General features: G+C 40.1%; 1 protein-coding gene across 1 annotated transcript in view; it reads left to right on the forward strand.

Annotated features, from left to right (window-relative positions):
* The first annotated feature begins 12,181 nt into the window (after positions 1-12,181).
* GADL1 (glutamate decarboxylase like 1) overlaps positions 12,182-14,552 on the forward strand; it is an 82,688-nt gene continuing 80,317 nt past the window's right edge. The window contains exon 1 of the mRNA XM_027451099.3: positions 12,182-12,430. Within this exon, the coding sequence (XP_027306900.2) occupies positions 12,424-12,430 (7 nt within the window). The 5' untranslated portion in view covers positions 12,182-12,423. The remainder of the gene's footprint in view (positions 12,431-14,552) is intronic.

Here is a 14,552-nt window from a genome sequence, read left to right on the forward strand (position 1 = left end):
CAGAAGAGGCTGGGGGCATTACAAGTGTGTTCAGACTCTAAAGTATAAGGGAATTTGTCTGCTAAAGAAATCTGGAAGGTCCTGCAGAGTTAGCAATCCCTCGTGCTATTGATGCAGACCAAAACCTTCCAAGGCTTTCCTGCCAATCTCCCCTGAAAGAATTTTTGGGTTCCATACTTGGAGACAAGCTTAACTTGATGCCTGAGCGAGATGCATCATGATTTGGATTTATCCTCCATGCCTGTTCAGATCTGTCACTGGCCTCTGGCCTCTGAGACAGGTAATGAAGTTGTCTGGCAGTAGCAATTATGGATGCAGTGATATTGAGACACACTGTGACTAACTGAAAAAAATAAAAATAAATCTGAAAATAAGCTAACTTTTTATGTTTGTTTGTTTTCCAGTTAGTCCTTGCTTCGAGAGGAAGGAGAAAGAGCTCATTAGAGATTAGCACACGAATCTGGTCTGTTGGCTTGCTTCTGTGCCACCATATGTGTCTACCTTCTTTTTCACGATTGCTGTCTATAGTAACAAGGATCAGATAGAAAATCTGGCCTCTCCTGTGCATTTTTTATAAATTCCAACCCTCTAGGTGGGACTGCTGTCAAACTAGGCTAACTTTTAGACTCTGTGTCATAGACAATGTCTCTTAAATTACCTCATGGGGTTTCAAGAACACTAAGGACCATATGCTTCTGGCCTTTCAATAAAACAAAAGTATGCAGATGGGTAGATGTAAGAGATATCAAGTGAAAAATTCAGTCCATCAAGAAGTTATATAAAGCATTCTGGAGTGGGACACACAAGGAGGGGGCTGTGAAAGAGTCTGTGGCATTTCAGCACACAAATCACCCATCAGTCTGAACTCTGGGTTGCAACCCTTTTAAAGTCTCACATATAAATGGATGACTTGTTCCTAATAGGTGGGAAATACTTGGTTTCTAATACTTTAATGTAAGAAGAGTTCCATATTCTTTTTAGTGCCAAGTAGGTTCTGAAAACCCCCTGAATGCAGTTATGTTTTTACCATTTTGCTGTAACCTTTTTATTGAATTGAATTTTTGGGCTGGTAAGGGAGAAAATACTAATTAGCTCTCTCCTTTTTTGATAGCCTGCCTTATTATAAAACTAATTAGTGCCTGACTTTTATTGTTGTATTAGAATACTGAAAAAAGCCTCAGAGTAACAAAATTAAAAATGTGATATTTTTCTAATGATTCTGTGCCTGGTCAGACACTTAATGTATTTCTTCCAATAAACTTTCATTTTCTTTGTTGAAACAAAAAATGTACACTTTGGGACACTTGAAGTTCCATTACTGCACCATTTCTTAATACTAGCCTCTGAAAAAATGGGAGCAGTAAAGTGTAGAAGATATCCAGGGTTAGACTCGTTAAGTAAAAATTCCTGTTTGCCATCGATAGAGGTTTTTGCCTGAAAAATGATGGCACAATTAGTGCCATTCATTCTAGTACCGAGGATATTCAGGAATTTGTTAGACATCTGGAATGAAACTGAAGCACCCAGAATGGATCAAAAGCCCTTATTGCCACTCCATCACTGTGAATGAAGTGAGTAACAAGGGACCAGGATTGAAAAGTATATAAATGGATTAACAGAGAAGGTAAAAAATAATAGTAATTGTGTTCATTGTCCAGATATTGTAATAAAAAACAAACAAATGGCCCTAGTAGGTTATTTTACATAAGTGGAAGTAGTCTTAGGCACCTATTTTTTCTGCAGTGGGTCAATTTATATTAGTGGACTAAAACTATTAATTGAAAAAATCTGAACAGCAGGGATTGACCTTTGAAGAGGAATCAAATAGCTACATGATTAAGAAGAATTATCTGTATCAATATAAGTAGCCCTATCTTGAAAGGCAATTAAGCGTGCTGATTTGAGCTACTGATTTAGCACTTCTAAATGCCAGTCGTAGCAGAATCTGTTTCAGTGATTTTGTTAGTTTTTCTATGTCTCAACTGCTACACTGACACTAAAATTCAAACCTTTAGAAATGGATTGCTTGTGTGAAGGATGCAACACAGATGATGCAAAATGGCATGTTTTGGTTTTATGTTGCTGTTGACATTAAATGTTTGGAGGCAGTTATGATTCAGGAGGGAATGTAACTGGTTTTAATGGAACACAGTTGGTTGAGGAGTATATAATTTAATGGCATCTTTATGCCTAAATGTGTTATATACCACTCCGTATTACTTTACATAAGTAGGTACTAAAAGAACATGTTAAAATGATGCATTTGCTCTTTGTTTAATTTTTATCAGTATGTATGTTTATACATTTTAGAGTTATATACTTGTCAAATATTCCCCGTAGTTCAGTTTGTTTGTTAAATGGTACTGGCTTCTTTCCTAAAACAAAGGTGGAAGGTCATTTTGATTTCTTTCAGTTGCACTGCTTGTACTTTGTGACTCATTATGCTCTGCTCTTTCTGATACGGCTGTAGAATAGATTTTTGTAGCTGTATCCTTCTGTGTTGTCAAGCACAGAAGACTACGCAGTGTTGTCATCCCTACTGTTTTGAGTACAACCGGTTGAGTGAGCAATCGCAGCCTGCATTTCTTTACCTGGACAGTCCAAAGAGAGCTCAAGAGAAAAGATGCCTTAGCAAAGAATTCCCGAAAGGTTGGAATGGAGGATGTCTATGAAGAAAGTCAGTTCTGAATGATGAAATAATAATAATAAAAACATCTTGGAAATAATGAATCCTTCTTCCTGCTTGGGCAGTCTGACAGCAGCACACCCTATGGAGAAGAGTCCACATAACTGAAAGATCCAGGACTCAAAACCATTTCTTCAAGCTGCAACTTGCAGCTGACTATTTTTTTCTCTAATTTTCTTTCTAGAAAGAAGTCTTAAAAATATGGTGTGAATTGCTGTTTGCAAGAGACCAGATCACATAATCCTAGTATTTCCCAAAGTGTTTGATAGTGAAAGGAGTAGTATTGCTGCAGTTTAGCTATTCAGTTCTGAATGTCTTTGCCAAAGTGAAAATGGGGCTGAGAACTGTCAAAAGGCTCTCCGGGTTCAAACTCCTCCTTTGCACACTGCCATTTCTACACTGGAAATTCTAGTTTCTATTTGTCATTAATACATTAATCAGATTGCAAAAGCTCTGTAGGTGCCCATGTCAAAACTCTACTCCAGAAAAAAAGGTTGTGCTGTACTCATTAAGTACGACATCGTATGTTATATCAGCACCTTTCTCAGGTAAGCCTGAACTAGCTTTGCTTCAGCCCTATCAGCAGAAACAGCTGGTGCTTTCAATGGGGGTCTTCTTTGGGGGAAGTGGTCTTTCTAGTCCTTAAGAAGCAGAAACAAGGGTTGCAGTCTTTCAGTAAAAAGGATATGCTTTTCTCCTACTTAAGTGTGTGTGTGTGTGCGTGTGTGTGTGTATAACAATTCTGTATCACTGGCTCAGTCTCAGAACAAAACGTACTCCAGATGCAGGGCACTACACAGGACACAGGAGATGAGAATACAGATCCCAGCTCTCTCAGGAGTGTACCAGCTAACTTACTTCTAGAAAGTCATTTGAAGTGACATACCCTGACCTTTCTGTACACCATATTGTCTGGATGCAAGCTATGCAAGATGTTGTCTTTAATCTAATAATAGGGACTTTTGAAAAGTTATTTAAAAGCGAAGTAGGCTAAGAGGAATGAGGGCTTAGCATAAAATTCTTGTCCAGAGAGGTGCTTATATTTTCTGTTTGTCTCCTTTGGTCTTAGAAAAGGTACTTTGTCACAACCTAACTTTTTATTTATTTATTTATTTTCCTCACTAGAAAATAGTTGCTGGGGGAAATAACTAAAAAATATATATATATATAAAAAAAATGAGGCTACAGATATTCCAAATATGCACCATATTGTGCCCAACTCCCAGTCATCTCTGTTTCTTGATGTTTAGCTTGAATTTGCATGGCCAGCTTGTTGCATACGTTGCCTATTTGTAGATGGCAATGTAGTTCAGTGCTCTGAAAGTTACATGACAACCCAATGGATCACAACAGATTCTCATTGAAGTTGAATGTGTGTCCATTGAAAGTAACAGGTCACTTTATGTTCTGCGTGGAGCCCTAGATATTAAAACTCCTTTCAGTTATCACAATAACAGCCTTTGGCATAGCTGTGCCTTTTAACCAACAGCATACAGGGAACCAAAAGGGCCATTTAACTCCTTCAATCCTGACTATGCTATCATGAGAGAGCTGACACAGGCCAGAAGTGCCTTCTGGTTTCATGCAGCTAACACTGTCCTGATGAAGTTAGTCCTCTCCTTATTGCTGCTTCTTTTCTCCTAAAAGCCACCTGACTGAAACTAACTCTCTAATCTACATGTGATATTTGCGTTATTTAAAACATGTTACCATTAAAAAAATAATACTTTGTTCTTCGTGTGGGCTGGCGACATCTGTTTCCTTCTTGCCTTTGCCTAGGCTCTATATCCCAGCCACAACTATTACTGTGCCTACATACAGCAGATTTCCTTTCACCCTAGACTTTTGGCCAAAACAGGTCTTAGTACGATTACAAGAAATTGTACCAGGTAATATCATATCTTAAGATGATTCAAAGAAGTGTTTTTTTTTTATTTATTTATTTTTGGTCTTTCCTAATGCAGTTTCATGATGCTCGATGTTTATACGTAGAATTCTACATTTGCTATGTACAGGTGAATGTTGGAGTCATTTCATTTGCAGAACCCACAGGCTCCTTTTTTTCTTCCTCCCTCTAAATAACACTGCTCAGTATGATTCAGAAATTGCCTGCTGCTTTGCATCTTTCTCAGTCTTCTGTGGTCCATGACTCTTATTTTGCAAACAGAAAGAATTCATATAAAATCTGTCTGGAATCAATATTAGCTTTTTTCTGAAGTTTACAGAGGCAGGAAACTTATGCATTAGCCCTCCTTACTCGATGTGGTTACATGCTCTGGAAGGCATTGTAGATGTGTTCCTCTTATACTTCGAGGTATCCGTATATAATTCCAAGTGTTTCCACACAGTGCCCTGCACTGTATGGAGTGTTAGACATGATGGTGTGCATTTCTTCAACTTATGTTACTTTTTGGTGGCTGCAGGTTACAAAGGACATCAATCCTGATTATAGAAACAATATTAATGCCTCTCGTTTTATGTGTTGCTCATGTGAAAATGGCAGCTTTTTCCATAGATGTATTTCAAGATTGCATACACTCAGCGTAGCTCAAAATTTCCTAGTTGTTCTTTTAGAAAAATACAAGAGTTTTTGTTGTTGTTGTTGTTGAAGTAACAAACATGCAAGCTGATTTATGTGGAAAATCAAGTATATAGGGTATTTTGAAGAAAAAGTGTTCTGATACTTCAAAATGTAAGTAAGGGTGGACAGTCTGTCCCTTCTCCACCTCATCCCCCCTACTGTTGTACTCTGCAGAGTTCATTCTCTCAAGAGTATCTAGTGAATCAAGCTTGATTTGAACATATTTATAAAATATCTTGGAAAAGAGCCACCATGGAAGAGTCTAACTGATGCAGCTGACTCTCATGAGTCAAAGCTTGTATTTTTGCTAATTGCACCTTCAACTTTTGTTATCTTCACACGTGGATTTTATCTGCTAACTTCCAAGGTCTGTTCTGCCAGCACATATAATACCCTGTGACAGCCTTGTGTATGGTGTATGGTAGCGCTCTGGCTACAGCAGAGTGTAGCTCCACGTGGGCCATGTGCAAAATACCCAGCCTTGACGAAGAGTCTGTGGCTTGCCTTGAGCATTGTGCTACTTTTGCTACTCCATTAGCAATATCCAGGCTCGCTAGTTTAAAGATAGCTCATACGTGCCCACACTAGCTGCAGGGACTGCAGTAGAGCTGTATCTGGTGTTTCTCTAATTTTTCTCTGTCCCTCCTTTTTGATCCTTTTTCTCTTTTGATGCTTGAAGAAGCATGTTAACACACTTGCACGTTAAAAAAAAAAGGCAGCTATGTTTATTCTAGTACCTTTGTTTATTAAACACATCAAGTACAGATACATAAGGATGAAAACACCTTTCTTTTATTAGTCTTTTTTCCCTAGGCTTTTCTGCCTGGAACACAATGAAACAGGCAAATACAAATTATATGCCTATCAAAGATTTTGATAATGGTATAAACAATAAGAATAAAGCTTATAGGCTCTTTTTCTTTGTAATCAATGAGATCTTGAGATGAAATTAGAGCCTGAAATTTGAAATAACCTCATTTATTTGTTACAATACTTGAGCATGGTTTCCTTATTGCTTCTGCTCACTCTTTTGTCTGCCTGATTCAAATAGCACACAGAAGCCCTGCTCTAATCGGTTGATTGTCCTATTTTTAATTTGCAGGAGTGATTTAATCCCTCTGAATTACAGAAGGGGCAAGTGACTTCATAAACCTGAATAATGAGATTTGTTAAGCATTATTTTACCATGAGGATCTTTGCTAGAGAACATATCTACCCCAGAAAACATCTAATTAAAACACAGTGGGTGAAGCATTGTGTTGATCCCCACGTCCTGCAAGGTTCTTCCTGCTATGAGGTGTTACATTCCTTTGCCTCCCACCAAAGCCAGCATTAGCAAAGGGATATGGGATGACCTGGTTTGCCATCACTGATTAAAGGAGAATGTACAAGATGCTCAAGTTCTTCAAAAATGGCATTATAATTTGAAGATCAAGCATCTTGGGTAGCCTACACTTTAATAATGTATGGTGCAAGGCTTCTTTTATTAAACATGGGAATAATAACAGTTAGATCTGTAATCGTTATTGTGTTGAATCAACAAAAGCCAGTCCTGAAAGTTTGCATGTTCAAGCGTTATAAATAGCCGCATTTAGATTTCACTACATTTTTTTTCCCAAGAAAATACAGACATGATTTACTAAATTTAAATACACAACATGGGTGTCTAAACTGGTTCTGTGAAACCACAAAAGACTTGCCACCAGTTTGAGTCAGCTTCCATTTGAGCAGCAAGTGAGGGTGAAGCTGGTGACATGGGGTTGCTGGTTGACATGGTGACATAGTCCAGTCCAGGCCTGCGGTGGAAGGATGGGCTGTTCTCTCAGTGCCTCTGGTTCTTTTAGGCTGCTGTTGTCTCTTGCTCACCCTGCCCTGGGACCAACTGCAGAGACAGCAGCCAGTTCTGCCATTTGATAGCTCCTTGCCCTGCCTCCTAAGAACACGGAGGCTTTTGCTGTTTGAGAAGTGTTCCCTGTGCTTTCCTCCACCTGGACTCTTCATAGTATGTGTGACCTTTGGGTAGCTGAAGATGCAATGTCTGAGAGAAGATGTGGCCTATGTGTGTCTCAAGGGAATGACATTTCATCACCTCTGATATGCCAAGTAAATCTCCAGAAATTGTCCTGTAGTGATATTTTGCTGCTTGAATTCACTATTCCTACTGCTGGCTCTGTTGTCTTTGTTGATGCCTTCAGGGTCCAAGCCTCACTTATTGATGTTTTGTTGTTTTAAGCCTTGCTGTTCTGAACAATGTGTTTTGCCAGCCAGCTAATGTAATAGTGCTCCTTTGAAGGCATCAGATGCTGCAACTTGAGAGTCTAACTACTTCTCCACTTTACTGTGTAGAATGATCAAGTCTTCACCTTCGGCTGGCCTCCAGTAGCACAGCAACATTATGCCTCTAGGCATCGAAAAGGTAATGAATGCCCTTCGACCTCTTAATCCTTTTTCTTTCCCATCTCAGTTACCTGCACTGGACTACTAATATTTGAGTTCCACAGGTGATGTGGATACCAATAGAGGTAGCCATGACACTTCAATTATTAATGCCCCAGGATCTGATTTTCGGAAGCTCAGTGATCCTGCAGCTTTTGTTTACTTCGTTTAGAGTTGGGAATACTTTGTAATTCTAAAAATGAAGTCCACAGTTTCTCCTGGTGAAAACACAAAAAGAGAGGTGAGATGCTACTTTATGCAGCTTCCAGGTTAGACTTGCAAAAGTATCTGGTGATTTTGAAAGCTTATATTCTTAACACTTTCTAAAGGGCCTGCATTTTTCTGAATAATATACAGAAATTGGAAACATCCATAGGTTTGCATACCAAAATTAGGCATTTAAACATCTTTGAGATCTTTATGAACAATATTGTTTTCTTGTTTGGAAAAAACTGTGTTTTGGATTTTAGGGTAGTGGAACTGAAAAAAAGTTTACATGGTAAGTCCAAAATGAATTGTCTCTCTCCCACTTCATTCTTTCTTCCATCAGTAAGGAATGTATTGTCTTTCCACTGTTTTGTTTTATCTATCTGTTCAGGGCTTGCAGTTTTCTGTGTAGGTTAGAGGAGGTTCTGTACTTGATGAAAAGGTTGTATCTCCGTGTAACAAACTTCAGAGAGAGGGGAAGATGATGAGAACAGAAAGGGCATTGAGGTAAATGTTGCCATATCAACTTTGTGAACAGAAGAGAGAAGATGCAGGTTCACATCCTAGCAAATACAACAATTTAAGAAGAATGTTAGTTCATTAATGTTTAAGCATAGTTCTCAATAGTTTATGTGCAACACAATTCAGTTGTGTGGTCCTGGCTGCTTTCAGAGAGCTAGGTATTACTTGTCAGTGTCAAACCTTTTAGTCCTCATTGCATACCACAGCTCATTATGGGGGATCATAGCTTCAGGTGAAGTAACTTGATTCATTTATGCACAAGCTGGGCAAGAAACATATAAATATTTAAAACTGATGTATATTTACTAGTGTAATATTGCATATAGAATTAGTTGTCTGGTTTGTCTGCCAGAGTTTCAAAGCTTGCAGTTTAATTGTCATGCTAGCTTAATCTGACGGCCTGTTTTTAATGGATTCATTCTTCTGTCCCTTCAGCTTCTCCTTAAGCTCTTCTGAGCTCCTTTGTGACCCAGATGAATCGAAACCTTGTCAGCTTAGCTCACTGACAAATGAAAATAGGTGACTAACGTTGATTGTCTTTTGATATTTCATACTCTGCTTGCCAAGAATGCCTCCAGTCCTGTGATCATTTTAAATCCTACACATTGTTTTTCACACAGACTGATTGCAGTCAGTTGATAAAGAATATCATCTTGAGCAGATGCTCACCGGTAGCCACCTCTTCTTATATTTACTTAGTATAACAAGAAACAATGAAGATCACTTAGTTATATGGTCCAATCTCCTCTGTCTCCTATGTCATTAAATTTCATAAACGTACAAGCACTGAGGGCAGTAACCTGCACTTGGCTAAAACCTGTCTTCCAGAAAGGCATCTTGTCCTGGTTGGAAGACATAAAAACATTAAAAAAATCTTGTTGCCCTCGTTAGCTTGTTCCAGTGACATACTGTCAATTTAAGAAGAAAAATAGAGTGCTTCATTTGAATTTATCTGACTTCAGCTTCTATCACAGCTTCTTGTTATGCCATTCTCCACTAGATTAAAGAGCTCTTCAGACTCCTGTATTTTTTCTCCACAGAGGTACTTATATGCTGTAATCAAGTCAATCTTTTTGATCTGATAAACAGATTGAGCTGTTTAAGTTTGACTTAACAGCATTTTTCTTCAATTCTCAGATCCCATTTTCAGCTCTTAATCTGCCTCCTCTGTAATTTTTCAGTAATTTTTTTTTCCAAAACATGGACAGGAACACAGCATACAAGATTGGTCTCATCAGTGATATATCCAGAGATAAAACTATCTCCCTATTTCCTACTCCCCTGATGCAGATTAATCCTTCGTTACACTGTCAGAGTGAGGATTTATGATGAGTTGGTGACTACAAGCCCTAAATCATTTTCAGCAAGTGCAGTCTCCCTTCAACACACAGCACCTACAATCCTTCATGTTTATTATAGGGATTTACTAACTATAAGTGTACTTTATTGGATTAGGCCCAGTTTGCCATTTAATTCAGATTATTTCACCTGGCTACATAGTCCTTATTACACTTACAATTTCTCTCATCTTTACACCATTTTCTGATGTGACCACCTTTTCACAGAAGCATTCCCATTTGATGAAGGTTCCTTGCTGTCAGCTACTTTTTTTAATCAGTCATTTAGGCAAGTCTTAGTCAATTTAGCGTGTACTTTAATGATATCATAGGGTACTATATTTTCTTCCATACTGTCATAAAAGTCTAAAATCATCAATATGCACTCACCCAAATGAGCAATCTCATCAAAGAATAAATTTAGAAAAGTTTGATGAGACCTGGTCTTCATAAAAAAGACTGGATTTATTTCTGTTCCTTTCTTTGAGACCTTTTAAAATTAAATCTGTTATTCACATTACTATTAAGGGTTCTGATTTTGGCCTGTATTTTCTTGTCACTTGTCCTTTTCTGACTGCTGGTATAACATTAGCACCCCTTTGGAATTTCCCAAGTATTCCAAAGTCTGTTAAAACACCAGCAGGGGAGTAAAAATTATCCAAGTTTGGTGGTAAGGGAATGGTCATGGCTCCTATCTTTCTTAATTACGAGCAGGCTTGAGCAGTTCTTCATAGTCCCTAGGAGATCCATGTGCTTGTTTCTGTTGTAGTACCAAAGTATTTTCTAAACATACATTTGCTGCATCAGCAAAAAAAATAAATCACTTAGGAACTAAATTTACTGATAGGCCAATACCACCATTTTTCTTATTTCTAATGCACTTAAAATGTTTCATTTGTCTTTAGCTCTTACAACCACAGATTCCTCCTATTAACTTCCCTTATCAATTTTTGATATTGTAACTTGTAATTTCTATCCACTCTGATTTCTATAATTTCTCTTTGTTTTTCATTTTATTTCTGACTGCCACCTTTGAGCTCTAAAGGGAAAGTTACTGCCTTCTGTGATTGCAAAATCATAGTGTTTTGGACATTTAATAGAGACTTTAAGAGAGTCCCTCTCTTGGTGATCTCACTAAATATATATATATATATATATATATATATATATATTTGCCTTGCCAGTTCCCCTCACTGTTCTCCTCAGCTTGAGGAAATTAGCTCTTCTGAAGCAGCAGAAATACACAGTTTTGATTGGGGTTGTCCTTCACTTACCCACGGTGAATGTAATCAGGCCAAGATCACTTGTTCCCAGGCAACTAGTAACTTTTAATTTAGTGATATCTACCATTTCTATCTATCACCATGAGGTTCAAGTACTTATCTCTTGCAACGTAGGATATCCATAGGGCTACAAAATTACCTTCTGTAACTTGTAGAAGTTATTAATGACTTGGTACAGGCTGCAGTTGAATCTAGACAAGGGCTACATTTGTTTTCTCACAAAGAAGGAAAACAAGGATACTACGAGTGAATAAATGTTTAATTCACGCCTGAATATTTCAGTAGCTTCCAAAAATCTTTGCCAAACTTGAACTGGGCCTGAATTTTAATGAAAAATGGGCTTTGGGGGGCTCTGTTAGTTAATTTTTTGACATTTTCAGACCTTCTTGTGACTACAGCGCTAACACCTTCTGTCAAAAAGTTTTTTTGAATATATTATATATGATGGTAGTAGTTATCAGGAACTAAAGGGATTAGAATTAGAAATGCGTGTATAGCATTGAATAGGGTTCATGCCCTGGCATAAACTGGAATAATGAGGTCAGCCACAATTCACACGGAGGCCTGAAAATAGCTTGTGATGGCTGTGGATGCCACGCCAGGGCTTTGATTAGCCACGGTGCGTAAGCACAATTGTGCAGGCTTGGCAGCAAAGCCAGCTTCCCTGTGCCAGCACCACTGCTCACCCACCCGGAGGGTTTCTCCTCTGGGGGCCAGGCTCTCAGAAAGGAATTGAGTCACCAGCAGCAGCAATCTCCTTCCTTCAGGAGGAAGGACGGCTCGTGGATGTTCAAAACTCCTCCATCCTACCTATTGCAGCTTCTCCAGTGCAAGCTGGCATCGAGGAGTCAGCCAGGGGCTGAGACTGATATTAATATGTTTTAATTGTGTTGTAACTCTTCAAATTTGATTCAAGCATTTCTCATGTTGACTGAAGTAGTAGAGGTGGATGCGGGTGCTTCAGCAGAGCTTTTTTACCTCAGTCAGAAAGGTCAAACCAACCGAAACTAACTTGGGTCCCCTGACACCCCCAAACCACCCATTCTCATTTTACAAAAACCCCAAAATAACACACCGCACAGCCCCACTGGGCGCCGGGGGTGGCTTCAGGCTGAGGCACAGGCGGCTCCGTGCCACCTCTCCCCTTCCCGGCCCCAAACCGGGGAGCTCGGCACCGCTCCCCTGAGGGCCGCAGCCGCCCCCGGGGGCCGTTGCCCCGCCGCCATCTCCTGCCACCCCCCCTCAGAGAAGGCGGCGGCTGGCGGCGGGCCAGCGGCGCTGCGGGTATTAATAGGGGAGCCCCGGGGCCAAGCTCCGGTCCCGGCTGCAGCGAGGAGCAGGAGGGCTCGGCACGGAGGGAGGCTGGAGGAGATGGAGGGTAAACGCCGCGGGGCCGCAGCCGCCCTTCTGTCCCCCTCTCCCCTTCTCCTTTTCGCTTCGGTGGGGCTGGGGGCGAGCCGGGCTCTCGCTGCGAGGTGCCAGGGGGTCGGGGCTTCGTGCACGGCTCCCGAGGGGCCGGGAGCTCCCCCGGGGGTGCGTGGGGAAGGGCAGCCGGGCTGCCCGCCCGCTGCATCGCTCCCTCGAGCCTCCCCTCGCTGAGGTGCTGCAGAGACGCGTCCAAACGCTTTAGGAAGGTGTAATGCTTGCAAAGATTGTGTTACAGTGTTTTTGTTGAAATAAATTATCTTTAAAGACTCGTGCTTTTTTTTTTTTTATATATATATATTTTTTTTTAATTTACATTTTTTTAGGCGCCAGAATAAAACAGGCATGGCGCTACGGTGATTCGCTTCGGAGCAAGCGGTCTCAGGAAGGGAGAAGTTAATCCCCTTTTAGAAATGTATTAGCAAGTTAAATTGCTTACCTGCGTTAGCAGGGAGATCTAACGTTATTATGTAACAAAAAATAAAAGTTGGCTGTGTGTTAGTGGAAGTTGGGAATGTGAAAGACCTACGGCTAGCTCAATAATGAGATTTCTGGAGACGCTGGGAAAATAAGTGGCTAAACTATGGTACACCTCAGCTTCAGATATAACATTTGCAAGGTTAAAATGAGGAATTCGTTGGTAGCGTAGAAACTTGTTGCTAAGCCAGAAAACAGTACAAGTGTTTGCAGGTGGCTGTGTCCTCTCCTGCAAGATCGATGCTCTTAAGATCTTGTCCATCTATTGCAAATTGGGAATCTCTTATGGAAATGGTCGAGAAGGCTTGGGATATACTATGTTTCTTTTAGTTTTATGCTAAGCATGGATGAGACTTTAAAAAAACAACAACAACAAAAAATTAGCTGCCAAGTTGAAATAGTCTCCTAGTGTAATTCCCAAAAGTTTAGTGTCTTGCATTTATGGGAGACGTAAATCACCAGAACTCTATTGGTGGAAAATCTCCAAATAAATTAATGCATTTGAAAGAAAGCTCCAGAAACTTAGTATTTAAAAGTGATAACTTTCCTTTTGCTTAATTTGCTGTAAGTGAATGAGCTTTGTAGCATTGTATGACAATTTTCTTAGGCAGTAAGGTATGTGCTAGAGTGCACAGTAATGTAAGCCTGTACTGTGCACGTAGCAGTAGTGGTGCTGTGTGAATGGCAGAAGCTCCAAAAGTGCCTTCCAGGACCATTCATATTAATATCCTCTGACACAACACCAAAGATAAGCTTCTGGTGGTCACAGAGATCCCAGTATGCCTTTCCATTCAGTAACAGTGCAAATATTGCCCAAAGTAAGCTACCAAAAATCTTAATTTCCTTCCAAAACAAACTGCTTATGTTGGTAAACTGAGTGTAGCGATAATCAAATCCCCTCCCTTACTGCAGGTTCTTCACTCTTTTATTACCTTCCTCATCAGTAGTACCTGTAAGTGCAGCATGCTCCCCCTAATCAGAAATGCTTTATTCTCCCTGTCCTCTCTTCCCTTTGCCTTGGTGACTTGCTGTGTTTTGTGCCAGGCTCTGTCTGGTGAATAAAACCCACGTGGGTGGGGTGGTGAAGGAAGTTGCGTTGGTCTGTGGCCATTGCTGAGGATGTTGTCTGTAGCCTCGTTCCTGAACTCAGGTGATTTTGGAAAAGGTCTTGCTCCTGTTATCCTGAGCTGTTGGAGAAGGGAAGATCTTTGGTATTTGTGCTGCTAAAGTCTGTTGCTTGCTTTTTTTCTAGCAAGCATGAGCCTGCTCTTAACTACCCAGCAAGATCTGTGGTTTATGTGCAGTCGTTCTTCTTTTGGTACCAATTTATGTACTCTTAGCTGGATCTCACTAAATCTGCACAGAAAAACATCAGGGAGAAAATGACTGAAGGGCACGTGCCTGTTGCAGCAGTAGTGTTGGGTTTGTTTTGTGTTAACTAGAGCAGCTGGCAAAGGGACACAGTTGCAGTGGAGCCATGAGACGTGGATGTGTTTTCCCTGTGCACAGAATTATCCGTGCTCTGGTTGTGAACGCAGTGGGAGTGCTCTTGGGGAGTGACATTGATTTTAACACCCTTAATGTATCTGAAATTGTGC

This window comes from Anas platyrhynchos, chromosome 2 (genome assembly GCF_047663525.1).
Source record: "Anas platyrhynchos isolate ZD024472 breed Pekin duck chromosome 2, IASCAAS_PekinDuck_T2T, whole genome shotgun sequence".
Lineage (NCBI taxonomy): Eukaryota > Metazoa > Chordata > Aves > Anseriformes > Anatidae > Anas > Anas platyrhynchos.